Here is a 27,567-nt window from a genome sequence, read left to right on the forward strand (position 1 = left end):
TTAAACATGTATACTTCTTGTTGCTGTAGGGTAGTGAAGATATTTGGTGTTACGGATTCGGTGAAGAGGATAACTATTATTTACCGGGCCCCTCAACGAATTTATAAAAACAAAAATACACATTGTTGTTTATTGATTAATGCCCCTGAGTAAACTAGATGACTCGAATGTATTTGCTGCTTTGTATTCAAATAATTGTCCAGTAAATTGATGAGTAAACAAGTATCACGCGGAGCCCCAAGGTTTTTCTACCGGGGAATTGAGGCTTCGTATGGAGCACCTCGAGAATTGAATGGGCTAGGGCATTTAAACACAGACCCGCTACGATTTCCTTCATCATTTATGCCCGTGCATCTGAGCGATTACTTGTTGAATATTACAATATCCAACCCGGGCTAGCAAACAGACAAGATCCTATGTTTTGCCATTATAATTAGGCCATGTTATTGTCCTTACTCTCGTCAATGGTAAATCTTATTCCGTCTTAAAAAAAAAATTCGCTATTCTAAGATTCTACAACTTGAGCCTGCTCTGCTTGCTATAAATTTTATTCTTTTTCTGGCTCGGAAACTCGACAGCTGTCGATGTGTGAGTGGGAAATATGCAACAAAGTAGCCTACTGCTGCGATATCTCAATCATGAGAGGAAAATGCGTCTATCGAGTTGCAGTGTTGTCTTTTAATCAAACCATTCATGGAACACCAACATTCAAAAACCTCATCATTTTTCAAATATAGAAGAGAGGACTACATCTGGAATTATTGTGCCCGCTATGCTCATTCGTTGTTCAGCTATGGAATAACCTTTGACTGAATATTCATATCAACATTGTATGGGCAATGTAACACTCTAAATACCCAAATTTGACGATTCCATGAAGAAATTCTGAAAACAAAGCAATCTGATTTTGAAAGAAATAATAACAATGAACTCGAGAATACAAACTGAAACTTGACAAGGATGATACATTTTGCTTATTTTATGTAATATTGGATAATATCATTTTGCAATTTTTGAATCTTGCTTGATTGAATTTTCTTATTACATCATAATTTTTGTGTTATGTCACAATGTATTTGTTACATCATAATGTATTTTGTTATTTCTCTGTAGCTTTAGATTAAGCAGTAGGCATAACTTTTGTATTTTGCTGCTTTTGGAATTGAGTAAAAAATGTCTGCTGGTTCAAATATTTTCGGACGTATTCGGGCTAGTTCGAGAATTGGGCCGGATTATGATCAAGAGGGCCATCTAGTGGAAGTAGAAACTCGAGATGACGAACTTCAACAACAACGATTTGCTGAAATCATTGATCTGCTTGTCGCAGCAGGATATTTCAGAGCGAGGATAAAAGGTGAGAGAAAGAGTGTTCGTTGCTGTATCATGCTGCCAGGGCCGACAAGCCTTAACTTGATTTTACTGGTGCTTGGCTCGTATGTATACTTATTTTGTTTATCATTATAATCAATTGAAGTCTCGCATTATGATCAAATAGAGTTTCTCTCAATTTCAAATTTAAATTCATTGCTTTTTCATTGACTTCTGTATATTCATTAATTTTGACCCAATTTACAATGGCTCGGCTAAGCGTTTGGAATATGCTTGCACCCACCCCTGATTACCCTGCGTGGGTTCGAATCCCATGCGTGGATAGTTATGTGTGAGAGGATTGCTGGACTCCTCGCTGCCATAGGGTGGTGGTGGTGGTCCTTCATCATCGAGTCCATGCATCCGAAAACAAATAACTGGCCAACTATTCCCTACCCAACATGGACTGGTAACCGGACGAGAGATCGTGGTTTGCCATATGATTATGCCATTTTATCGCCTTTCCTTTCCCCTGAGGTAAAAAATGTAAACCTTATCCTTTCCTACAATATTATTGATGTTCGATATTGGAAAATAACAATTGTATAAATAATCCTATTTTTCAGGTCTTTCACCATTTGATAAGGTCGTTGGCGGGATGACCTGGTGTATTTCCATCTGCAATTTTGATGTCGATGTTGATCTTCTGTTCCAAGAGAATTCTACAATTGGGCAAAAAATATCGCTCACAGAAAAAATTGTTGCTGTTCTCCCGAAAATGAAATGTCCACATAGGATTGAACCCCATCAAGTTCAAGGTTTATGTTTTTAAAATGATTAGCTCTGAAGGTTATTTACCAAACATCACTTTTAAATGGACTTTTATCAAGTTTAGGCTGTTATATTTCGGTTTGGGTTTCAATATTCCCAATTACAGTTATCAAATTTTATTACTTGTTCAAATTCTTTCTGGACGAGGATGTAGATAAGCGGTCACCTATATACAAGGAAATATTGTGTTTGAGGTGAGGTCATTCGAGTTTGACTTTACCAACCCAAGAGGCCATATGTATGTGCAGTTGATAAATATTGGACAGCGCTGCATTGGCACGTCTGCATCTGCCCGTCTATTTTAATCAAATCGCAAACATTTGGGATGTTGGTCTTGATCTGATAATTAATTGTCTGACATAGACATTTGAATATGATTCAATCCCAACTCTTTGGTATTCTTCTAGACCTAAATTTCTATCTCTCTTAGTTGGAGAGTATAAAAATATGCTTTCGACTTGAAATTGGTTTTTCATTTTTATACTCAGCCCACAGTCTCGAACTTTTGTACTTTTTGGACACGTTTAGTGGCCATAACGATCGTTTCAAAATTTTGTTGTTATTGTTATTTTCTTTCGTCATTATCATTAAAAAATCGCTTTTCTCTTCGAATACTGGACCAATTGCTTTGAAATTTTCAGTGGTTAAAGATAAAATTTTTTTCCAGAAGGCTATCACTTTTTTTTTTCGCTATGACGTCATCAAAATTATTGCCATTGGGTGGCGCTACATGTCCATATATTTCAGCATAGCTCTCTTGTTTATAATATCAGGTCTGGACTTCAAAAGTATTTTCCCAGTCATACAATGGCTGGTTAAAAAGGTAGTTGAGACCCGTGCCGAGATGGGGGATCATATTCGAGCGTTCAGTATCTCGCAGTTTGATAAACATCAGAAAGCATCACTAGGTGGTGATGAAGAGCAACAAGAAATAAAGACAAAAGAATCGTTGAATTCATTGGGTGAAGCTTATAGGTGAGAGAATTGACAGATTTGGATATCTTTTCATTGCAGCTCATGCAAGGAAGCATGTTTTTGAAGTTCTCTGGAGTGCCTTTTTCATCAAATTTGAGATTGGAATTTTCAACTGAAACAAAGCATCAAACAATTGTGATAAAATTTTTAAGACCTCGCACATCTGTGTTTCTTACAGATATCAATATTTGAATGCATTACATGCTCCAGAATGCTTCATTCTGTGGGTCTTGGCCCTTTTAATATACATTAGCTCTCTACATATTTTTCTCTAGAGCAGGCTACTCAACTATTTTTTCCGAAGATCCGCATACAAAACTTCAAAATTATTTGGGTCCGGTCTTTCCAGAATTTATATTTCGGCATCCTTAAATGCACACTTCCTCGACCTATTAATGATTATTAGCTAATCAAAATTGCTTATTATGGTGTTATAGTTCTTTTCATATATATTCAAAACTATAAAAGTCATTTTATACAAGGAAACTTCAAAAGTGGGGCTAATGATCTAAAATAAAGAATTAGGTGCGATCCGAATCAAATACTCGAAAGGTCCACATTCGAACCGCGGCCTGCCAGTTGAGTAGCTCTGCTCTATAGAGCATTAAACAGTTCCTTTATGCTACACTAGAGATGTGTGTTCCAGCTAGATGTCTTTAGTTGGTTATATGACCCACCGACCAGAAACGTTGCACACCCCTAGTTTATGGTATTGTGCAGAAAGAAAAACTTTATGAAAAGTCTTTTTCTGTAACATAAAATATGATTACTGGTAAAATCTATTTCATGTTTCTGATCTCAGGCCGTCAAGAAAATATAAACGTCAGGATAAAAGTGATTTGAAAACGGAAGAATCAAAAGTTTCATCAACATTGTTGGAGTATGGCAAAAGATCTGGTAAGGTTTTGTCTTGTTTAAACTTTTAAGTTTTATCTGTACATCTATTATCAACATTGACATATCAGCCGATTTAGGTTGTTCATCTGCGTATGATGATTATTTTGCGCAACAGAAAAAAATTGTTATCTGCTGAAAAAGTCTGGGCTATTTCAATGAGTGGCGTAATCATGGCATGTTTTAGAAGCCATTGCACAGGATGTTTTCTGATTCCGATCTTAACCCCCCGTCTTTTAAAAATCCTGGCTGACGCCTCTATCTGTACATCAATTATCAACATTCGCATTCCATCCATTTAGCTGCGTGTTAACTCGCCTTGCTCTTTGCCTACTTATTGACTGGCTCGTGCCGTGTCTGTGGCACGGGCATAGCCAGAAATCTTCGAAGCGGTAGGGTTCTGAAATTCCCAATTTCCGCCATGTTAAACCATTACGGCTAGCGGGTTCAACCAATGGCTGTAAAAAGTAGGTTTTCAAAAGTCTTGAGAGACTTAAAAGTGTTTCGACCTATGAAAATTGCTATGTATGCTAGAGAAAAATGTTTTTTTACATTTCAAAAAGGGGGGGGGGGGGAGCAACCTACAACTGTTGCACACCCCTGCTCTAGAAACTCCTTCGCATCGAGTTCACCCTAGGCCAGGGGTTCCCAAACAGGTCATGGGGTCGCTGATTAATGGTAGAGGATGGATGTACAAAACATCTAATATTTGACAAACCATGTTAAATTTAGCAGTTTGTATCATGGCTTACTGTAAAACAGGCACATAGACATCGCTCTATGCTTAAGCTATAGAAAATGTAGGTGATTATTGTGACATCACTGTTTGGTTTTAGCTTATTTTACTAAATACCACCACATGACCGAACTCAAAAGTCCAGTGAAAGAAATTCTAAACTAAAGTTTCATGAAAAAATATATATATTGACCTGGGGTCGCACTGGACACTTGAAAGTTGTCTTTGGGGTCGTCCTGAAAAAAGCTTGGGAACCCCTGCTCTAGGCAAAGCTGAGTCTGTGCGAGAGATCATTCTTCTGAAATATTTCCAACTTTTTCCGGTGGTTTAATTATTGAGAAATTTTTTATTACCAGGACTGATGAAAAGCATGAAAACAGATGAAGAACTGAAAGAAGGGAAACAAGAACAGACTGGAAAGAAGAAACAGACTGGAGATCTACAAGAGGAGATAAGTGCTGCTTTCACCAAGGTAGTGTAGCATAGAATAATATATGTTTTTTTATTTGAGGGGGAAGGGGAGGGGAAAGTAGAGCATAAGCAAATAAAAAATCTGCTTCTGTGAAATTTATCATTATCGTATTAAAGTCATGATTTATCTATCAATTTCGACGTTTATTATTATTTTATGTAATTCGATTCGATTCTTCGATTTCTATCAATTTGGAACACTTTTGCCTTTGCACCTCTAACTGGTGCGGGGTTTGCAGAATTTATTACTGAAATTATTTCTTGACTATATCTGAGGGGATTTGTGGACATACCATTGCAGAGTTGTTCACATAATCACTTCCTGTGTCCTCCAAGTGTACATAATTAACAATAAATTTATTACATATTTAGTCAGTCAGTCAGTAGTTTATGTATCACATGCGGAAAGTACAAACATAATAAAGAAAGATAAAAAAATGCATTTCAGTGTGGGGGAGACGAGACAAACCAGTAATGGTTATCGAGCAGCGTTCCCTATGAGGGAGTCTAACATTGAATCATAATGAGGAAAAAAGTCAAACATAGAATACTAACAAAATCTCATAACTAACCTGGACTGGTAGTCAAATGAAAGGTCACAGTTTTCCATGTCATTCCTTAAGCCATCTAATCGACTCTCTCTCCCTGGTATAAACAAGTTGTCCATAAAGTCACTTTACAATTTCAATTTTGTTATGAAGTCAGTTCTCAATATATCTTAACCAGGTTTGTTGTTTTTTAATCAGTAATGGTATTTTTACTTCATTTAATACATCTGTTAGGGCCAAAACAATACATGGTATCGATAAAGTCCCTTTGCAATTGTAAAAAATTCCAAGACTTCTTCATATATAAAGATCCTATTATTCTGAAATACCGCCCATTAATAATGATTATGTCGTCTCAAAATGACTTTCATCTCCAGGTAACAGTGAAAGATTCTTCATCTTTGGAAGTTGATGAGGAAGAAGAAATCAGGATCCAGGAAGAGAAGAAACTGAGACAACTGATGGGAGGAATGAGTGAAATAAAAGGTGGGAGGGGGAAGTCTGAAAATAAAAATAATTGAATATCGAGATTTTGAAAAAATTTATATTTTCACTTAACCAAAAAATAAATAAACTTCTCGGAATATCTTCTGGAAGTTATCGGCAAATTCAAAATGTTGCTAACGAAATAAAACCCAAGCTTTGCCACGCGACTATTAACATCTTCAGATCGCTCGGTGATGGTGCCAAGTTGGTCACATTAGGTGGCGCTAATTCAATTTTTATCACATTCTGAAATTTCTGATTAATAAAGGTTCATTCTGATTTCAAAGTTTTATTTTGAAATATATTTAAAAACAAATTCATAAATTCCTGTGGCTGAGATATAGAAACGGAGCTATCATATGAAAATTTGTTTTCAAACTGTAATATTTTTAAATTACTCTTTAGGGAAATTACAGCCCTCCGAAGTGTTTAATCCAGCCCACTTGAGTCTGCTGGAATTGAAACTATATTTTTTATGGATATAAATTTACTAGAAAATATTGATAAAAATAACGTCATAATGACCTCGATTGTTACATTGTGCTTCTTATTATTATTATATAAACTAGCTTAGGGTCACCACATTTAAAAAAGCAAAATTCCGGACAGTGCATGACTATTTTCATGACCTCGTAGTAAAAATATGCGCACAGTTCGAAATAACGATGTTCTGTATTAGCAGTGTGCACAGTACGATTGCAGATGCAGTAAAATTCCGGATTCCGGACATTTGAGCATTTTTCTAATTCTTCCAGGACACAAAAATTTAACCCTAAATTCCGGATATGTCCGGAATTTCCCGGACGGTATGGCAACCCTAAACTAGCTAGCCTAGCTGTTGTAAATAAACTGTTTTTTACGTAGTTTTTCATATTGGGTTTTGAGCCTCCGGCCCAGAAACTAAGTCTATTACCTGTAACTGGCCCATTCGGAAAAGTAATTGCTCACCTCTGTCCTAGGACAAGCCCATTATTATATCATTACAACCAGTTTTTCAGTTGGTCACATAAACTTCCCTTTTATTTCAGGCCGAGATGTTGAAGGAAAATTGTCCGCCAGAGCAGTTGGTTCGATTATTGGAATGCAATCGGAAGAAATGCAGAATATTGCCGCTGAATACGCGGAAAAACGAGCTGAATTAGCAAGAAGAGTGAAAACCGAAAAAGTAGAAGTCATGACACCATTAGAGAAGTATGTAGAGTGGAACTTTACATGATTTCGCTACGATATAGCCGAGCTGAATCTGAAAAATGAAAAGGTTTCATCTAGGAGAGACTTTCATGGTCCAGTACTTGAACAGAGAAGCGATTTTTCGCCCCAACCACCATCCATACGAATGTTTGTCTAAAAACTTGCGTACTTTTCATGGCTAAATCCGAATATCTTACTATCCCGAATACATTTTGAGAAAATAGTTCCAAATATGTTCGAAAACATTCTAGATGAGGGGGAAAAATTAATGTGGAAAATTACATACATCACTAGATCTGCATGTTGATCACTTTTAAAATGACATAAATATAAAAGATCATTGTTTTTTTCGTGAAGTCAAGTTAAGATATATAAGTACCCAATCACCTCTTTAGAAACATTTCCATTGCTAACTCACTAAAATGTAGGAAATTAGTTCAGTATTTTAAAAAGAAAATGATATTTTTTTGTTTAAATAAATATTCTGCCATACTTCATATTTAAGAAATACTTTCTATCACAGACATGAAAAGAAAGCATCAATGCTTCGAACCAAGATTGAGGAAAGTCGACAACGAATTTCGGAAGTTGAGGAAATCCATACTAAGTTAGCAGAAGAGGCTCGAACAGTAAGTAATTATTTGCATCTGCGATCATATTTACCTGTCAATGATATCCTAATTATTCCACAAACAAGAGGTTATGTCACCTAGTATCCGAATGTATTTGGAAGTTTGAATTGTTAGATTCCCCTGCATAAACCCCTGTGGGAGATGACAATATGGTCGTATCGCTCCCTCCTGTCCATACCAAAACAATTTCATTGCCTTGCCATACCTTTTCTCTGTATGGGATTTAAATTTCATAGTTATTTTGGGGAGAGCAATGCTGATAAGACTGTTTATATATATGGTGAAATTGATATATTGCCCTGTTACCAACCAATTTGGTGCAGGAACAGATATTGCTTGTTTATTGCCTGCTTTATAGGTATCTTGAATTGTTGACGTATTTTAGGCTAAAGAAGAGCTCTCTACTGCCTCCGACTTTAAAGAGCGTCTTGCGGAGAAAATGCATGAATTTGATGAGATGGAATCGCAGGCTGATACAGAAGTTATGCAAAGAATTAAAGATTTGATTATTTTGAATGAAAAATTGAAAAAACAAGAGCAGGACTTCAAGGAAAAATGCAGGTAAAATATTATACAGGTGTCCATCAAGTCCCTAAAATCCTATCCTGTTATTGCTACAGTTTAAACATCATTTTATTTTGCCAGTATTAGGTTTGCTTTTATATACTGGGTGTCCATAAAGTCAATTTACAATTTCAATTTTGTTATGAAGTCAGTTCTCAATATATCTTAACCAGGTTTGTTGTTTTTTAATCAGTAATTGTTCAAGTACTTTTACTTCATTCAATACATCTGGGAGAGCCAAAACAATATATGGTATTGATAAATTCCCCCTGCGATTTTATGGACACCCTATAACAGTGAGAAAGCTTTTTGTCTTTATCTCGGGGAGAAGGGAAGCTGATACGACTGCCTTTCTTTCATACTCAAAAAAAAATGCAAATTTCAAAGGAACGTTGTTACGGTACATAGAATATAGTGATTTATGCTGCAAACAAACAAAGGAAAACCAGGACTTGTCAAAAACTTCGATGTCTGGATTAATTCTTGTGAAAAAGGAGAATGGGCAGAAAGATAGTTTACCCTAATTAGGTCATTGGTCGTCAAAATAATATAATTTTTGTGTTTTAGGGATGAAGCAGCCAAACTCAAAGAAGACATTGCAAAATTGGAAAAGGGGCTTGAGTCTGATGATGTTCAGGTATTTTTCCATCATGATTTTATCTAGTGTTTCAGGGTTTTTATAGGTCAGATGCAAGGTTTTACATATAGAGCCTTTACTTGTTATTGGGTTCTTGTCTGGAATTATGTGAAACGGTACTCTCGTAGTATGTGTACCAGGTTGGGGACTGTCTGTGTTAACCAAGTGAATATACCCCTGCTCATTTACAATCCTTTACAAAACTTGATGTAAAGTGGCGAACAAAATAAGTAATCCTCAGGGATTCAAGAGTCTTGCTGCTCACTAACACAAATATATTTCTGTAACGTGACCTTGGTCAGACGAAACGTTACAGAAATATATTTGTGTTAGTGTTCAACAGACTCTTGAATCACTTAGGATTGTTATCTTTACTCTTGCTACAGCATCCTTGCATTATATGCATACGGATCCGTCGGCACAAAAGCATAGAAGAAGGATAAGTAGTTAGTCTCGCAGAAACCAAATCAAAATTAGTTATCTCATTATTGATACACATACTTCTTAGCTCCGAAGTATGTGTGACGATGAGTTCTGTACCTAAATATAAAATAAATGTCCCCTCTTGCACTTGCATGCTTTAAATTTAGAACCTTATTCTGAGAGTAAACTCCACATGAAATTTTTTTAGATATAAAAAAAATTCTTATCTATCCACAGGAAGATGAAAACCTAGAAATGGTTGAAAAACAGCTGAATGCGGACAACGAAAAGTTGTCAAAGATTCGCTCCGTTCTTGCTGCAAAGAATCGTAAAGTAGCGATGTTAACTCGGAAAATTGACGAAATTCCTACGAGAGCTGAGTTAACTCAATATCAGAAGAGATTTGTAGAGTTGTATAATCAGGTATGTCCGCCGGGAGAGATAGAGAGGAAAGATAATCCTTTATGGGGGCTTGGAGATAAACTTAACTCAAATTCAAACAATATTTCCCAAGAAACAAAAAAACGCTCTCTACATTCAATATACCATATTTTCCTACTTTAAGACAATTTTCTGGACCCAATGTTTAGACCTGATTGTCCGGGTTCATTTTATTGTCCGGGTTCATTTTATTGTCCGGGTTCATTTTATTGTCCGGGTTCATTTTATTGGACGACTTGGCCTATTTTTTTCTTTCTGGGATTGACTTATTTTTTCACTCAACCCCTCAAGCATAATTATCTCTGGGGAGATATATTTTATAGTGCATTCCACTGTCTGCCATTCACAGCTACTGTTATTTGACTTTGTACCGGCAGTGATTATTTATCTTCGTTCTTTTTAATTACTTAGTGTCAATCATGACATGGCAGTGGAATGTGCTACTATCTATTTATGCCCGATATCGAGAAAGCAGGACTAACAGATCAAGTCAGATATGGCCCTTCGGTTTTGCAGATTCAGCAAAAAACAACTCTAAATTATGTATTTTGTTGGGTCGAATAGGCTGTAAGGCGCAACAACGATTTTTAAGAATAAAAAATGGATTTAAATTGCGCCTTATGGTTAAAATACAGTAACTATTATCAGGAAATGAGCTGAATGATTTCCGCATCATTTTGAATCTTCTGGGAAAAATTTTCACGGTGACTTTTTAATTTTCAGATTGCAGCCACCCAGCTCGAAACGAAGCAGTTTTATACGATGTACAACACTTTAGATGATAAGAAATTATATTTGAAGAAGCAAGTTGATTTGTTGGATTCAATTTATGATAATTTTGATGCAGCTAGATCCTCCCCAGAGAATATGACGCAATATATGAGACAGTTTGAGAAGATCGTCGAGGGAGTGAAATCTAATAAAATGAAGGTACTTTCTTGTTTTCAGGATGTCTATTTTATTCGGGAATTTAATGAGTACTCGTCATGGATGTTTCTTTGATCTATGATGATCTATGATCCTCGGAATATTTCGTCAATACTTTAGCATTGCTAAGTTTTCAACGCTAATTTTGAGAGCGTTTATTAATAAGGTTTGAAAGCTTGTTCAAAACTATCATTTTTATTGAAAACATTTATCCTAATAGCTGATTTCAAGCTAGTTTATCGCAAATATTTTGGAAAACCTATTGCGATTGCCGACCTGAAAAGGTTTGAGTAACAGACTCCCCAAAATAAATATCATTAAATCTTTTCCATTTATCCATATTCAGGTTGAAAAGAAACGAGAAGCCGAGAAAATGCACCGAGATAAATTAAAAGATCAATATCTAGAATTGATTGAGCAACAGAGATTGTACGTGAAAACAATTCATGCATTCCAAGAGGAATGTCGAAAAAATGAAATTTTGGTTGAAAAATTGCAAAGTCTGGGATTGGATGTTTAATTTTGGATATTTTTGTAATAATATATAAATTTATATGATTCTTGACAATATTTTTCATATGTTTAATATAGCGGGAGAAAATTAAAAAAAATTGCCCTTTTTCTGATGAACTAATGACTGTATTTTTACACGCTGATGATAAGATTCATTCATTGACTTTTTCGGAGCTCCTAAAGTATGTGCACCAAGATGGCGCACAACCTGAAGATAGTATGTGTACCAGGTTGATTTCAGGTTGTGCGCCATTGGTTCACACAATTCGGGAGCACTACTTTTTTTCACCTAGGGATGTTCAATGTACCATTGGTTTGCTACTCTGCAATATTTTTGTGAATCCAATTTTGATTCCGAATATGCTTCATGAATTTTGATAATTTTCTATATCCTGTTTGACAAACTTTATGATAAAAGCAGTAATTTAGATTCAGGTATGCAAATTCCTGGCGTATTTCAAGCTGGTTCATATTTTTCAATTTAATAAAAGACAAGTTATGTAGAGAAATGTCCTTTATATTATTCACATTGATAGTTCAATAACCCTCCAGCTTTTAGCATTTCCTTGGTCGTCTGTAACTTAGCTCAGAGGACTGCGCGTTACTATGCTTTGAGAATATTCTCATATTTGGATAATATTATTACTGTAGTCTGATTCCCCATTCGTTTTGTGATTCTATCATGTGCAATAAAGTTAATGTAACCACATGCTGGTAAATGTATTGTTTGTGTGAAATTTCGTGTAAGGTCGGATGTTTTATTCGAGTGTTGGCAGCAGTGCTTAGTGCAATATGTGAGTATGTCAGAACGAGGCACACACGCTTTTTTAGGCAAAAGTTTCATTATAAGTGGCTGGGGAATGCGAATAAGACATCTTACCTATATGACGAACCAATAAATCTCATCCAAATCGTTAGTCTAATGTAGTTCAAAATAAGAACCATCAATATGTGGATGATTTTCACAAGACCGTTAGCTGCGTTGCGCAACAGGTGCTGCAGACTCGATGGCGGATCATTCCGTCCTTCACAGCACCTGTCATTTCAATATATAGGTATTACAGATAATTTGTCTTGATTGTTCGTTTTTTGAAGTGACAACTAACTCTGACTATGAGAGGGCCATTGATCATTAGGGCGTAACGACGTAGGCGCGCGAAGCTGAGGGGGAATCCCCATGTTTTGTCGAATTTTTGTTCTGGCGCTGAGAGCTTTTGTTTTAATATTTTGGTAGCCGCAAGAACGAATAAATACTGCGGATGGAATGGCTCCTGTTCCACTGAAAGAAATCATTATATTTTCATCTGAGGTTAGTGAATTGCACTGGTTAACGGGTGTCTAAATTATATTAGTACAGTAGTATATTGTTGTATTAATAATAAGATACTGTAAATTTATTTCGACTCCATAATCAGCAAAAAGGCGATAAAACGGTTGATAAAAACAAATAAATAAAAACTGATTATGAAATCAGGAGGTTGAACAAAACCTCGGATAAGGTTTAAAACGTACAGAATATAAGATGGAAGGTATTGCCAAAAAGAAGTGGTAAGTGTTCACTCACCTAAAACTATTAGATTACAGGATTAGAGTATTACCGGTACTATTTTATAGCTTTTGAATAACATTCGTTAAGAAGGATAAACAAACTTGAATTGTCATTATGAACCAGATCTAAAGATTGAAGGATTAAATTATGTATTTCAGATCACAGCTTCCTGTCTTTGTAGTCAAAAAGCTGTACATTTTAAATCTTATCTTAGGTTTTGTTTGCTCTCCTGATTTCATAATCAGTTTTTGTTTATTTTTTCCAATCATTTTATTGTTATGCTGATTATGGAGGCAAAATAAACTTATACTTATTATACTTAAAGTCAAAGAAAATTTAACACCGGACTGCAAACAATTAGCCATTTGAAACACCTAGGAATTCATAAGTACAGCTCTAGCTTCAATATCAGTATGGCATAGTTATCTGATTCCAAGAATAACCCAACATTAATCAACATCAGTTATAACAGTGAGTGCAAATCCCGTCCTTACGAGAAAGTCTGGGCCTTCGAATTGACAAACTAAAACTAAGAGGAAGCACAATCTGAAAACGTCACCGTTGGATTCCTTGAAATTAAATCATCCGATTTACCAAAGGGAAAAATATTCTACAGTAGCATTCAAGAGTTTTCAGTAAAAAAAATTCAATTTTTATCTTGTGATGGCTGATACTTGGTGCTATTGATTTGGGTTATTACTGAGACAAGCATGACATGATCTGGTACATCTGCGTCGTGCCAGACGTCCTCGTTTCAGAGACAAAAAACGTTTTGTTTTATTGAACCAAATGTCAGAACATTTTGGAATCAGAGAAGTGTGCCCTCCGAATATTGTCAAAAACATTCAAAACTTTGTAAGTTTGTTTCACAGCCTTTATTTGTACACGTTTTTCTCATGTCTTCCTAAAATTCTTAATTTTTATGACAGGACTCTCGTTTCCCTGCACAAAATATCATCAAAGGTAATAAATGGATGACCAGTCTGAAAGATAATTCAGGGAAAGCTGTGATTGAAATCCAACTTGAAAAAGCATCACAGATTCATTATATTGATATAGGTCAGTAGATAGGTTTTTAATGAGGAGTTATTACACCCTCACTTCGCCAATACAAGAGTCACTGATGTGTAAGAAGGAGTGCAAATATTAGGTAAACAGTGAAATACAAAACAAACACTTTTATTGTCCAAATACATTGGTCATTATTTGCCATTTATCAAGATAATACATGAAAAAAATTGACTAAAACATGAAAAATTTTACTATATCTACATCTAGTGTAAGATTCAAAACTCTGCAGATTGATTGATTAACGAATTTCACCGAATTTGAGATACAGGACGGTAATTACCAAATTTTCTGACATATAGGCAGCATTTTTTGGGTACTCCCAAAGTATGCGTTCCGGTGTCCGCCATCTTGGTGCGCATACTTCGGGAGTACCTTTTTTGTAACACTGTTTAGGCTGGTTGCAAAAAAAATCCGGCAGGAATTATATTGGTCGGCCATTACATTAATATTTCGTTATCAGGCATAGCCAACCTAGGCTAAAATATTCCGCTTTCGATTTTTAATTTTCTATGGAGAGCCTATTTAGTTAGCATATATTTCCGACCAAAAAGATAGAAAGCTAGTCAACAATTTAGACTAGCCGAGCACATTATTCAATGGCAGCTAGCCATAACACTCGTAAATTCAGTGAGATTAGTGATGTAACAATGTTTCAGAAGATTTTTTTGGTTATTTTTATGACAAAACAACACCCAATGCGATTTTTTGGCGACCCGGGCCACATGTGGCCCACGGGCCTGGGTTTGGACCACCCTGATCTAAACCTTTCCTAACTGATTAAATTTTGGGTTTGGGCAAGATGGTGTTGGAATTGGGCCATATCTTTTACATTTAGTGCCGACACAGTAAGACCCATCTAAACCACTAGTTTCCAACCTTTTTCATTACATTCCCCCCATCTACTATTTTGGAACTTTTTTTTCTCCCTCAATATGCATAAATACTACTTATTTGTTCAATTTTTATTGGTTCATTAGCTAGTATTATACATAAATGGCACTCATGCTGTGGTGGCAGTTTAAGAAGTTTATGTGTGCACAAATAATTTTTATATTAATAATAATTAATAAAGAAATAAAAAATATTAGAAGTTGTACTATGGCAAATACTAAGTAAAATCCCTCCCAAAGTTTGACAAAATTTCTCTCTCGGGGAAGCTCTTTTTCGGTTGGGAAACATTGCTCTAATCACTGGACCAAATTTGTTATGAATTTAACTCTACTACTGGTGTGAATTCTTGAGGCATGACTAGTTGGGATAATTTTCATGCTACCAAAAAAGTGCTGGCAGTGCTATTTCTCGCTTTCTATCTCATGGGGTTGAATCGTATCAAAGTTACCTACACCCCGTAATTTATTTTGTGCATTTGGTCAGAATAATCTAAGTGAGATTGGAAGGTATACCGTTAAATGCTGCTTTTTCATGCATTAATGATTTCTCTGTTGAGTGCGAAGAGTGTCAAAGATAATAAACGCTAGGTCCACATAGCTCTGTCCTGAGATGGTTTGAATATCCTACAAAAATCTTTTATCCTGTATTTATAGGCTATTGCAATGTTGCATCACTGGGTGTCACAGTTGGTCGATCATCCTGGCCATCGTCACGACAACATGTGGTTCTCCTAGCAACAGTTATTCTTCAAACTCCTCTTGAAGCAAGAGCAGGAAAGAATAAAACTGGATGTAGGATGTTCAATTATCCTGGTAAAACACAATCTTTTATTTCATGTCAGAAATCTTAAATAATTCTTCAACATTAACCCTTTCCGTGCGGTTGGCACGTGTACGTACCCACGACAAAACTCGCTAGATTGCGGCGGGTACGTTGATGTACTCTACTGTTTTATTTAGCAATCGGTCGCAAACTGTTGGTCTAGTTTTTCCGGGTTTTAGTTTATTGATAAGAAGTCTTCTTCGAGATTAACATAAGCGACGGTAAATCTCGCTTTCGTTTACCATGGGAATTTTATTTGCGGCGGAACGAGGGAGTGTTTTTGAAATTTATGCGAATTTCGGTGTTTTTTGGGTGGTAATAGAAGACATATTATCCCTTCCATCTACCAAAGTATTTTGAGTTAGATAACGAAATTGCTACAGCAATATTATGCTATTGTTTGCCAACCAAGAAGTGGTAACAGTAAAGGATTAAGCGAATATTTCTATTTTTTTATCACGGTTTGAAGTTTCAACACCTAAGAAAAAAAATGCCCTTTTTCTATCCGGTTTGTGACTCAGACCACCCCTTTTAAAAAAATCGCCAATTGCAAGCTCTTTAAATAAGCTTTCCAACGAGCCGTCAGTGGGCAGCAGAGGATCATTACTTTTTCGTTAGCCGATCGATTAGTTGTGGGGGTACAAATCCATAAAGTCGGCGTAGCAAATACGATTATTTAATGAAAAATAAAAATCGCATGGAAAGGGTTAAGCATATTCAATATTTTGAATAACTGATTTCAGAATTTATGATTTTATATTATTTTGAATTGCAATTGAAGTTTACAATATGGCCTTCATTCGCGATAAATTCCATGTGTTGCGTGACGAAGCCAACAGTGCTCCTCTATCGAAGGCTTTATAGAACTAGTATTATGTGGAATGAGATTATGCCCTTTTGTTGCTGTAAACTCCTAACTTCATCTTATTTAAGCATCCTTGTGACATAGGTTACATGCAGTTTCAGCAGGTCGAGAAATGGGTAACATAGCATAGTATTTTCATATTTTTCAAGGTGGGGAAGAAAGATGATAAGACAACTTAATAATATGGCGAACCAAGGCCTCTCGTGTAGATACCAGTACATGTTGGGCAAGGAAAGTTAGTTGGCCAGTAATTTGGGTGCTCCTGAAGTATTCATACCAAGATGGCGCACAACCTGAACATAGTATATGTGCCAGGTTAAGGTTGTTCAGGTTGTGCGTCATCTTGGTTCGAATACTTCTGATCCGCCGTAATTTGTTTAAATCCATCGACTTGGTGGTGGAGGAAGTCAATAATCAGAAGTGCTATGGCAAGCATGTTCCTTACACTTAGCACAATTGGCCGACCGCTGAGTCTTGACTGAATTATAGGCACGTAGTCACATGACAATGCAAAGTGTTGGCTAAATCAGCTAACACTGTTTTTTTCATTTATATAAAAAATAAAAGGATCTATAATAGCCACAAATCACTACTCCTCTAATTTTTTTAACATATACAAATATATTTTTTTAGAACACTTGAATTTTGAATATGCGAATGAAAAATGGGATCGAGTTAGAATTAATCTTCAGCAGCCGTTCGTAAGAAACAAACAGATTGGTCTGGAGTTTGTTCGAATCGGATCAGCAAGAAATATTTCAGGATCTGCGCAGGTGATATGTTTTGTTTAAACATTTGTGCTTTCTTAGGCCAGTGGTTCTTGTTGATATTGTATTGTTTTCTTAATTTCTGGCAACCCTGCCTGTTCACGTTTTTTTATTAATATTGTTTCACGCTCCACTGATTTTGTATCTGCTTGCTCTTGCTTCTGATAATTGCAGTATGGTTGCTGTGCAAGCTGACATGTTTGTTCTGATCGTATAAAATCTGTGTGTACTAAATAATAGGGGCTCCCGAAGTATGCGAACCAAGATGGCGGACATCGGAATGTAATATGTGTACTAGGTTAGGGTTAGGCCATAATTTTAGGTATTAATACTACGGGAGGCTCTTGACTAGTCTTCGAACTGATAAGAGGACTAAAATAAGGAAAATTGGAAAAAAATTATCGCCTATCCCTAACCTGTTACCCATGTTACGTTCCGATGTCCGCCATCTTGGTTCGCATACTTCGAGAGCACCAAATATTCAGTGCCCTTGAGGGGAAGTTTTTGAAACTTTTTTTTAAAAAAACTTATACTTCTCATCACAACTGTATGACAAAATTGCCTTGCCTGAGAATGATAGGTACTCCTGTAGTATGTGAACCAAGATGGCTGATAACGGAATGTAGTATATGTACCAGGTTAGGGTTAGGTCATAATTTCAGGTACAAATACTGCTGGAGTCACTTGGCTAGTCCCCAAACTCGTAATAGAACTAAAATAAGGAAACTTGGAATAAAGGTATGCCCTAACCTGGTACACATCCTAACGTATGTTCCGGTGTTCGCCATCTAGGTTCACATACTTCGGGAGTACCAAGAAATGCCTTTTAGGAGAATGATATAAGATGTGTTTTGTGAGAAACTTCCTTTGTATGAATAAGAACAAAGATCTTGAAAACCCACAAAGTCGCTACAATTTTTAATTTTATGCATTTTATTCATTAAACCCATCTTTGTACTTTTTCAGTCGTCATCATCTCCAGCACAAACAGCAATCCAGGGTTCCTGGAAAAATTCAGCGATTGCTAAACTTGCAGATGCCAACAACATTACAAGGTGAATCTTTGATAAAACTCGAGGGGGATTTTAATATTGATACAAATTAAAGTCGAATAAATTTGCATTTGTTTTAACATTCAAAGACATTTGTGACGTTGATACCTTTTAATGTGATATTTTCATCAATATTTCTGGGGGGAGAAAAAAAATGATAAGGCGACTTAATCATATGGCTATTATTTCTCAAGTATTCTGCTCTCAAATTAGTAATGTTGATTTGATGTTTTTTCCTTGATTTTTCTTGACATTTTAAGTTACGATATGATACTTTTTTCATTTTTATCATATATGGTGAACCACAGCCTCTCGTCAGGTTATCAGTCCAGGTGGGAATAGTTATTCACCAGCCAAGCGCTCCAGATGCTAGACTGGTGGAAAAAGCCGGAACCAGCCTTATCAGAGTAACATTTTGTAGTAACGTATCGGAGTAACATTTTGTTAATTTCTAGCTCTGCGATGAATCAACTTCAAGACAAATTACTTCGGATCTCTTCTACAACTGAAGAAGGAAGTTCAGAGAAAAGTACGCTCAGTCGAACAGCAAAAATGGTTCTCTCATCTCGTTGTGGCACGCTGAACCATAAACGTGACAAACTCGAAAAAATTAAACCCACAAAATTCGTCACAAAAACTGAAAATTCAGCCCGAAGATTGGGGAATTTGACCCCTCAGCCTAAGAAAACTCAAAACACTTCATATTTAAACACTGAATTTGGATCATTGACTCCTGTCACCACCAGGAGAGCAAGAAGCCTGGGTGGTTTGTGTCAAGTTCCGACGACTAACGGAAAGTTAAGTTGTTCTACATCTCGAAAGACAAACGAAAATTCAAGGTCCTGTCCGAAATCTCCAAGACTTTTAACCCCAAATACTTCACTGAAGAAAACATTTAGTAAATTTAGTCCTAGCGATTCGAATCCCACCACTGCCAAAACTCCAGATTCAAAAAATAATAATTTTGTAAATTCAAAGTTTGGTACGAATACTAATAGAAATTCAAGTTTTTCCCCCCAGACTCAAAAACTGCCTCGAAACGCAGTCTCAAGGGAAGTACCAAGTACATCTAGTTCTATGAATGGCCATTTGAACCATAATCCACTAATCTCAGAGTCTAGCAGAATAAATCCTCAAAAGTCAGAATCAAGTGATAGAAATGTAAAGACTAACGAAAATACAAGTTTTTCTCCAAAAACTACAGAATTATCTCGGCCTACAACCTCAAAAGAAATGCACAATACATTCAGTAATATTATACGAACCCCCGAGTTGGGTGAAATAGATCCCAGGAAATCTAATTCAAGTGACAGTTCTTCGATGGCGGGCTCTGCGGCAGATGACAATGTTTTGCTAAAAGGGGAAGAAATCTTGGGGCCGAATTGCGACAGTAATGGTAAGTTTTTATATTCGGAATGTGAACCATAAACAATGGCTTGAATTTAAGAACACCGTGACTAACTATGCTGGCTTAACATTGTTTCAAATAAAAATATTGTAACAACCTGTATCTGCTAGCATCTCTGTTACAGGAATAAACTCTCTTAGAATATCTGCCCTCGCTTTCAATTCTTCTTTCTATGTCTAAGTTCAGAGTTTGGATTTTTGTTTTGAGCTAACTAGTATAAAATATAAATCAGAGGTGGGCAACTTACGGCCCTATGGCCCTATGATCCGGCCCACTTGAGTCTGCTGGATTCAAGACTATAGTTTTCATGGTTATGAATGTCTGTTGAAAATATTGATGAAAATAACGTCGATTGTTACATTGTGCTTCTTATTATTATATAAACGTTAGCCTAGCTGTTGTAAATAAACTGATTTTTATTCATAATTTTTCATATTGAGTTTTGAGCCTTTGACCAAGTAACCAATTCTTTATCTGTAACTGGCCTACTGTAAAAAGAAATAGACTTGTGTAACTGGCTCACTTGGAAAAGTAATTCCCCATCCCTGATATAGATGGATGAAAATAACTTTTGCAGTAATTTATTAAAATAACGATACAAATAATGCCTTGAATTTCAAGCCCATGTCTGAGTAAAGATGAATCGGGGCTCCTGAAGTATGCGAACCAAGATGGCGGACATCGGAATGTAATATGTGCACTAGGTTAGGGTTAGGCCATAATTTTAGGTACAAATACTACGAGAGGCACTTGGCTAGTCTTCGAACTCACAGTAGGACTAAAATAAGGGAAATTGGAATAAAATTATGGCCTAACCCTAACCTGTTACCCATGCTACGTTCCGATGTCCGCCATCTTGGTTCGCATACTTCAGGAGCACCGATGAATCTTTCTAACTTATTGTTTTATCCAGCAACTACGGCCGAACTTCCAAAAGCTGAGATTAAAAGAATCAAACGACTCGTACAAAACTTCTTCAATACTTTCGATCTAGAGAAGTTGGATCCTGATAAAGTTACCTTGAAAGGTTGCTAGACTTTTTTATAATTTCTTGGTTTCTTAGATCTTTCAGAGCAAACCAGTGGCACTCAACCTTTTTTCTTTCGTGTTCCATTTTCGTTGCACAAAAATTCATCTAGCAAAAATGTATTATCATTCATTGCTACTATAATTTTCTTTATTAATTGCTGGGTTATGACCCAATTTTCAGAACTACGAACAACATTTGAAGCCTCGCATGACATAACCTTAGACAAAGATGGTCGACGCTATTTCAGAAACATAACAGTGAATTATTTAGAATTGGCATTGACTGTGAGACAACATAAACAAAAAGGTAAGTCTTGGTTTTAGTTTCTATTAATTATTGGGTATGAGGGTGACTTATGGATGGATTTGGTATGGCTGGATGTTCTTGTTGCGAAAAATACTAATAGACTAATGATTGATAATTTTCAGTACCAATAAAGATGTAAGAGGCCGCAACTGGGCAAACCACGACCCGTGGTCCAAATCTGGCCCATTGGATAATTCAATCTGACCCGCCTGTTGCTGCCACAACAAATTTAAACCAAAGTTTTATGTTTTTGCTAAAAAACAGCTCAAAGAATTAGTTGAGATTGCGATTAAGTCTAGTTTTAACACCAGGCTTATTGTTTTCCATTTTTGCTTTCGTAACACTGTTATTGTATTGTTCATAAAACGTAAGTTTTTGCGTCACACTTACATGGCCCGCCATCCTAGGCGGGCAAAATGTTTGGCTCCTGTTCAAAAAATTGTGCCCATCCTTACGTTAGACGAAGATTTCCTTTGTTTTCTGAAGTTCCCTTCAAATCTTATGGACTCCATGTTTCACCACAACTTCTGCACGGTTTCCTATGACCATAGTAGTCATTTGACCATTATTACTTATCGATCTTGAGATCGGTAAGTATGTTGATAGGTATTTGTCTGTATGTCTGTGTGTTAGATGCACGCGATATCTCACGGAAGCGAGGTTGAATCTGCTCCAAATTTTGCATATGCATTCATCATAGCTCGGATCAGAAGCCTAGTGATATTGGATGGATTATGTCTTATAATTAGCGAGTTATTAATTAATTAGTGATGGGACACAGACACACGGTGTCACTATGGAGTAAGACTACTGTTTTAGGGGATCCCCTAACCTTCGATCGATAAATCTTCGGTTTCTAACCGATATTCTGGTTTCATTAGTTGTTTCAATTTGATTGATTGCCTTCAACTTGCTAAGCAATTAGTAGTTAAATCGTACTATCCGTTTTGATTGGGCGAGACTATTCTCTTTGTAACTGAATATTTTTGTTTTCAAACTATCTCAGTTTCTGACGACGCCCCTTCATCATCCACCAATCAGCAAACACCTTCTATAGCAATACAAACTCCTACTAGGAAGAGAAAATCAAAGGAAAGGTGACATGTTTTTCTATATTCAGATAACATTACTCATTCCCTTGGACCTTCCTTACAAATTCATTCCTTGGTAAAGGCAGCAAAACATACAACAATAATTCAGAATTATGGAAAATTATTATTTTGAGAAATTGAATAGTCGCATAATCAGTTCTGGAACCTTCAAATTATAGATAATTGACTTTCTTCAATTTCTTTTTTGAACAAGACTCAGTTTAGATTATATCCTAGATATTATTTCATAATGAATTTTAATCATTATCATTTGATTTTAGCCAAACGTGTTTGATACCATTCAACGAAAATTTTCTTGCTTTACAGTGTAACTCTTGTCCACTCCCCAATCATTCATGAGGTAAATTCCCGAGAACAAGGATCTTCTCCAGCTAAAATAAGACGAGTATCACATGAAACAACTCCGAGGCGGACTATAGAATCAGGAGGATCGAACGCTGAGACAACATCTGCACATTGTTCAAATCAAATCAATGAAGTCCAATGTCCATTGTGCATGAGTATGACTTATATTTTTCTTTTGGATACTAGATAGAGTAAGTTTCTGATTGTGAAAATGACTTTTTATGTTCATTCTATGTACTTGGAAGGTTATCCCACTCCACTGCCTGGAAAACGGTGATGCAGAGGGGAGTTTCCTTAATGAAAAACTATTCCATACCAGGGTTGTGCGAAATTTTTTGTCGGTGGGCCATATAACCAAGACATGTTGCTGAGCCACACAAAAAATAATTTTTTTCCATGTCCACAACAAATTACAATAATAAATGTACCGGGCAAAGCGGTAAATTTACTGCAACGACAACAGCAAACGAAACATGTATTTTCACCCATCTGAGCGCCCTTTGAAACATAGACTGTCGTATTATGGTTTCATACTTGACAATGAAAAGGCCACACTATATGCCACCTGTTGCATTCTTAAAAGACAATATTAAGAAGACATTTTTATTCCAAACAGTATTTATCTTCATCAGTCTGTATTACCAAATTCATTTTTTCTATTTACAATGGTTTTGTAAAATTATTTTCAGAAATGTTCCCAAAGTCAACTATATCCACCCATGCTGCTCTATGTGGTGAAGATGACCTTCAGTTAATTGGAAATGACCTTCAAACTTTTAGCAATGATCTTCAAACAATAAATGATGACATTGAAATTACTTCTGTTATACCAGCACCTATACAACAGGTTGAAATGCTTATTATTGGAAATGACCTTGAGATAAATATTAATGACCTTGAAGCTATGGGTGACATAGAAATTACTAGACAGCAGGTGATTTGTTTGTTTTAGGAAATAACCTTGGAAGCAAGGTCTCACTCATGCACTCACTTAAAAGTAGAAAAGACTCATATCTGAGCAAAGTTATATTCGACTCCTAAAATACGAATAGATATTAAAACTATCCAGGATTCAAGTTAAATTAAATGTTAAATTTTTTCTTCAAAGACATTCCCTGGTGCGTGACGCTGTCCTTGACTTGCTATTTCCGGACGGGCACAAATCTTTCAAAATTAAATTGCCTGACCGATTTATTACATCCTTACATTATGTCCATTTTCCTTTCCACAGACGTTTCCTGGTGAGACTGTTCTTGACTTGAGCGATAACATGAGACTGTCAGAGGCTGAGAAAAAACATTGGATCAATTTTACAAAGTAAGTTGGTTTTGTGAATATAACAACCAGTGAAAATGAATTGTTTATGCAAGTTTTTTAAAAGCAAGGTTATTTGTCCTCAAATAAAAGTGGGAAGAATACTGATAGAAGAGTTGCAAGTTTGCTCACAAAGCAAGAATATACCAGATCACTCGCATTTAAATGCGGCTTTGTCAAAACAGATAATCCAATGTTAGAAACTTGAGAAATTCAAATCTAATGACCAAGCTTCGTGAAACAGATCTAAAACAGACTAGACCGCTGTTTCCCAAATTTCTGTTCTGTTCCCAAGGATCGAAATTGCAGCGATATCGGTTGTACTTTGGTGGCTCTGGGTCGTAAATTTGTCTCCCAACTGGCGACAAACAGTCGGATAGGTCTCGTGTCAGTCTGGAAAGCATGGAGTTTACGTTGAATGTCGGCCTAATTTTTTAATTATCAAGTTTACAGAAAACTTTTTAATTTTACCCTAGGCTAAATCTTTTAAAAGCCACCCAACGACTTTCCTCCTAATTTTTTGGTGTCCGTGAGGCGAGATGAAAAGCGTAGGTGTTCGGGTGCAAAAAAAGTTTGGGGAACGCTATACTAGACAGTTAACCATAACAATAACACATATGTAAACACACCAAATTAGTCCGCAAGATATCCTAGCAGTTAGATCTATGGATTTACATTATGTCGATGACATGGGATGGTTTTTCATGATTGGCAGCCAGACTGTGGAGTCGATGAAAATGCAGACCTGGCTCCTATTTCAAATTCCCAACTCGTGAATGAAAAAATTTTTGACTTTGGCTTTTGATTTCTGGTTGAGGGAAATTGGGATTCAGATTCCAGTTCTGAGAAAGCCAAATTTTGCTAACGAATGCATTTGTGCATTCACGCTTTCTTTGATTGCCTGTTAAGATTTCAAGTTATTTTCCTACTATATTCATTTCAGGCAACCCAAACCATACCACGCTCGAATGAACGGAGAATTGTTCAAAAATTGTCTACTGGTGAAATGCCCTACGTGTGGGCAGTTGTACAGGTAATGTGAAAATCTATTTAAGGAGTTTAAGATTCGACAGGGTGTCCATAAAGTTCCTTTACAATCTCAACTTTATTTGAAATCGGTTCTCAATATATCTTAACCAGTTTTTTTTCAATCAGTAATTGTTCAAGTATTTTTACTTCTAATACATCTGTGCGGGCCAAAACAATGATTGGTATCGATAAATTTCCTTTGCAATTTCAAAAAATTATTAGACCTCATGGACACCCTGCTGACCAGTAAAAGGGGTGTCTCCAAAATGTTGTTTCCCACTTGTATAAGTGGGATACATGGGGCAAGTGTGGGACAAGTGGGACACGACATTTTGGAGACGCCGCCAATAAAAGTACAACACTCTGTGTATAACACTAATTTCTGGTATTGTAACAGATCTGAAGAAATAGAAGAACACAGCGATGAATGTGCGGAAAAAGTCAACAGTGGGTTAGAGAAGAGAGGACTTTATTATGTCACAAAGAAGCAGAAAATAGTGAACACGAAAAGATGACTTGACTAAATTCTTGTCCACTGGTTCTCTCAATCAGAGGGCCATGACCCACTGCTGGGTCACAGTACCATTCCCAGATGGGTCACAAACCTACAGTTTTCTGCTAATTAGTAGTAATTTTCATTCCAATCACTAAAGTCACAAAAGTGTTCATTTTTGCGGAATGATTTTGTATTTTCCCTCGCATACAAAAGTTAATGGGCCACAAAAGAGGAAGGTTAAGAACCACTGTCTAGTTCAGTGATTCTCACACTTTTTTTGCTCACGGCGCACTGAGCAAATAAAAAATTTTTTGCGGCACACTTAGCATTAAACAAGTTTATTCTGCAAATGTTGATTCGAAGTTTGTGCCTGTTTTGAGAAACGATTGAAACGAGGTTCCATCGCTCCCTTTTTTGCTTTTAATTTCAGTCAGAGCAAAAAAACATCTTCACAGAGCCATGGAGATGCAAAGGGCCAGGTTACTTCGATGAATTTTGCGCAGTCAAAACTCGTACAAACTTGCTTTCCTGTTAACCCAACTAGGCGCCCTAGTCAACATGGTGAAAGATGGATGTCTTGTTTGAATATACATTATAACAATGCAATTATAGCATGACAATTACCCTTACTACAACGACAAGGCAAATGTAATGATGTTATCAGTCTAATGCGCACTCAAGTCTTTCCCGTTGCATGCATGCCTATGTGTAATATGAAAAGCGTATTTTCTAAAATTCCTAAAAGCTGTGCGGCACACCTGAGAATCTCTCACGGCAAACTAGTGTGAACAGTTTGAGAAACACTGTCTAGTTGATCAGCGAGAATTTTTTGCAAACTGTTGTATTCTTATTCATGCCTATCCCCTGCAAAGAATTTCGCCATATGAAAAAAATTAATTGAAAATAATTTGTTAACAAATTGCAAATAGAATATTACAATTATGATGAGTTTTTACCTCTGAACAAGGCCTTGGATAATAGAATTTGATTAATAGAAGAGTTTTCGGATTCCTTTTCAAAAACTAACCGTCTGATTTAATATATTATTATAGCAATTTTTCTTATTGAATTTGAATGGAAACTTAACACTTACCATGAAACAAGAACGTTAATGAACTCATGGTCGGTGTAGAGGTCATGGGTCACATTTTCTCTGATCCAATTGTAGATAGGGTCGGGGTTTGGATTCTCTGCAATTTGATTGGACGGTTTGGATTCAATATGGCCAATGGGAACAGGAATTGCAGTTGCCAAAACAAGAACGCTGATTATCCCAGGGTATAATACAAGCACGACATATCGATTCATCATTTTTAGCATGGAAAAGAGTAACTTGGGGGGTTGGCATTGGTGTTGAATTTATCTAACATAATATGGTTGGGAAGTCATTTCTGTCGTTGTGGAAATCATTTTAGGGTAACTTACTCGATTACGATCGGATTTCGTACAAAAAGAACCTAAAAACCAAAAGAATTTCTCTGCGTCACCACGTAATCCATGAGTACTTAAGTATTGAAATTTAATCAAGGATGTTAGGAACAAGGGCAACGTTCACATTGAATAAATAATAGGTATTGTGTCGGTATACACAAGTATAACTTATAATCCAGAAGTGGCAGCACGCTTTAAAGGTAAATTTTTTGCTCGGTTTGTAGATTTGAATAATAATATAGGGATAATGTTGTTATTTTAGTAAGATTTTACAATGATAATACAAACATTTCACTCTTACTTGACTTTTGATTCATGTAAATCTCGTGCATAACAACATCTATAATTTGTTCCTTCAAATTACATTTAAATATGTATTAGATCAGGGCTCCCGAACTTTTACGCCCGATCCCTTCCAATATATTAAATTTTCCGCGACCCCTGTTAATTCGGCATTGTAATGCAAGCGCGCTACTTCTCGCGCGGCGGTGTGGCTCAAGGC

The 27,567-nt window shown here is 36.3% G+C and overlaps 3 protein-coding genes across 5 annotated transcripts in view; all 3 read left to right on the plus strand.

The window, feature by feature from the left end:
- The window catches only part of LOC120334342 (methylthioribulose-1-phosphate dehydratase-like), a 107,300-nt gene that overhangs the window by 52,151 nt on the left and 27,582 nt on the right, over nt 1-27,567 (plus strand). The window lies entirely within an intron of this gene.
- Nucleotides 1,089-12,296, plus strand: LOC120334353 (coiled-coil domain-containing protein 93-like). The gene is made up of 13 exons (XM_039401850.2): nt 1,089-1,354; nt 1,935-2,126; nt 2,913-3,114; nt 3,917-4,011; nt 5,101-5,216; nt 6,141-6,249; nt 7,278-7,440; nt 7,964-8,069; nt 8,458-8,633; nt 9,204-9,273; nt 9,934-10,119; nt 10,861-11,067; nt 11,411-12,296. The coding sequence occupies exons 1-13, from the start codon at nt 1,174-1,176 to the stop codon at nt 11,582-11,584; spliced, it is 1,977 nt and encodes a 658-aa protein (XP_039257784.2). The 5' UTR covers nt 1,089-1,173; the 3' UTR covers nt 11,585-12,296.
- LOC120334605 (uncharacterized) lies at nt 12,684-26,698 on the plus strand. Of its 2 annotated transcripts, none has more exons than XM_078109361.1 (14): nt 12,684-12,886; nt 14,056-14,185; nt 15,742-15,900; nt 17,409-17,548; nt 18,509-18,597; nt 19,050-19,990; nt 20,916-21,029; nt 21,213-21,338; nt 22,345-22,435; nt 22,757-22,950; nt 23,485-23,642; nt 24,027-24,112; nt 25,053-25,142; nt 25,536-26,698. In XM_078109361.1, the coding sequence occupies exons 1-14, from the start codon at nt 12,842-12,844 to the stop codon at nt 25,651-25,653; spliced, it is 2,481 nt and encodes an 826-aa protein (XP_077965487.1). In that variant the 5' UTR covers nt 12,684-12,841; the 3' UTR covers nt 25,654-26,698. The 2 variants fall into 2 exon arrangements, with proteins under 2 accessions (XP_077965487.1, XP_039258044.2); XM_039402110.2 differs by lacking the exon at nt 12,684-12,886 and adding an exon at nt 13,833-13,981.

The sequence above is a fragment of the Styela clava genome, chromosome 15, assembly GCF_964204865.1.
Source record: "Styela clava chromosome 15, kaStyClav1.hap1.2, whole genome shotgun sequence".
Taxonomy (NCBI): Eukaryota; Metazoa; Chordata; class Ascidiacea; order Stolidobranchia; family Styelidae; genus Styela; species Styela clava.

Bases quoted from the DNA above. Each gene is read 5' to 3' on its own strand.
- LOC120334605 (XM_039402110.2), top strand. From the start codon at position 13,916: ATGTCAGAACATTTTGGAATCAGAGAAGTGTGCCCTCCGAATATTGTC. The intron at 13,982-14,055 runs GTAAGTTTGTTT...TTTTTATGACAG, and splicing joins TCAAAAACATTCAAAACTTT to GACTCTCGTTTCCCTGCACA. The intron at 23,643-24,026 runs GTTGAAATGCTT...TCCTTTCCACAG, and splicing joins TACCAGCACCTATACAACAG to ACGTTTCCTGGTGAGACTGT.
- LOC120334353 (XM_039401850.2), top strand. From the start codon at position 1,174: ATGTCTGCTGGTTCAAATATTTTCGGACGTATTCGGGCTAGTTCGAGA. The intron at 5,217-6,140 runs GTAGTGTAGCAT...TTTCATCTCCAG, and splicing joins TAAGTGCTGCTTTCACCAAG to GTAACAGTGAAAGATTCTTC. The intron at 8,070-8,457 runs GTAAGTAATTAT...GACGTATTTTAG, and splicing joins TAGCAGAAGAGGCTCGAACA to GCTAAAGAAGAGCTCTCTAC.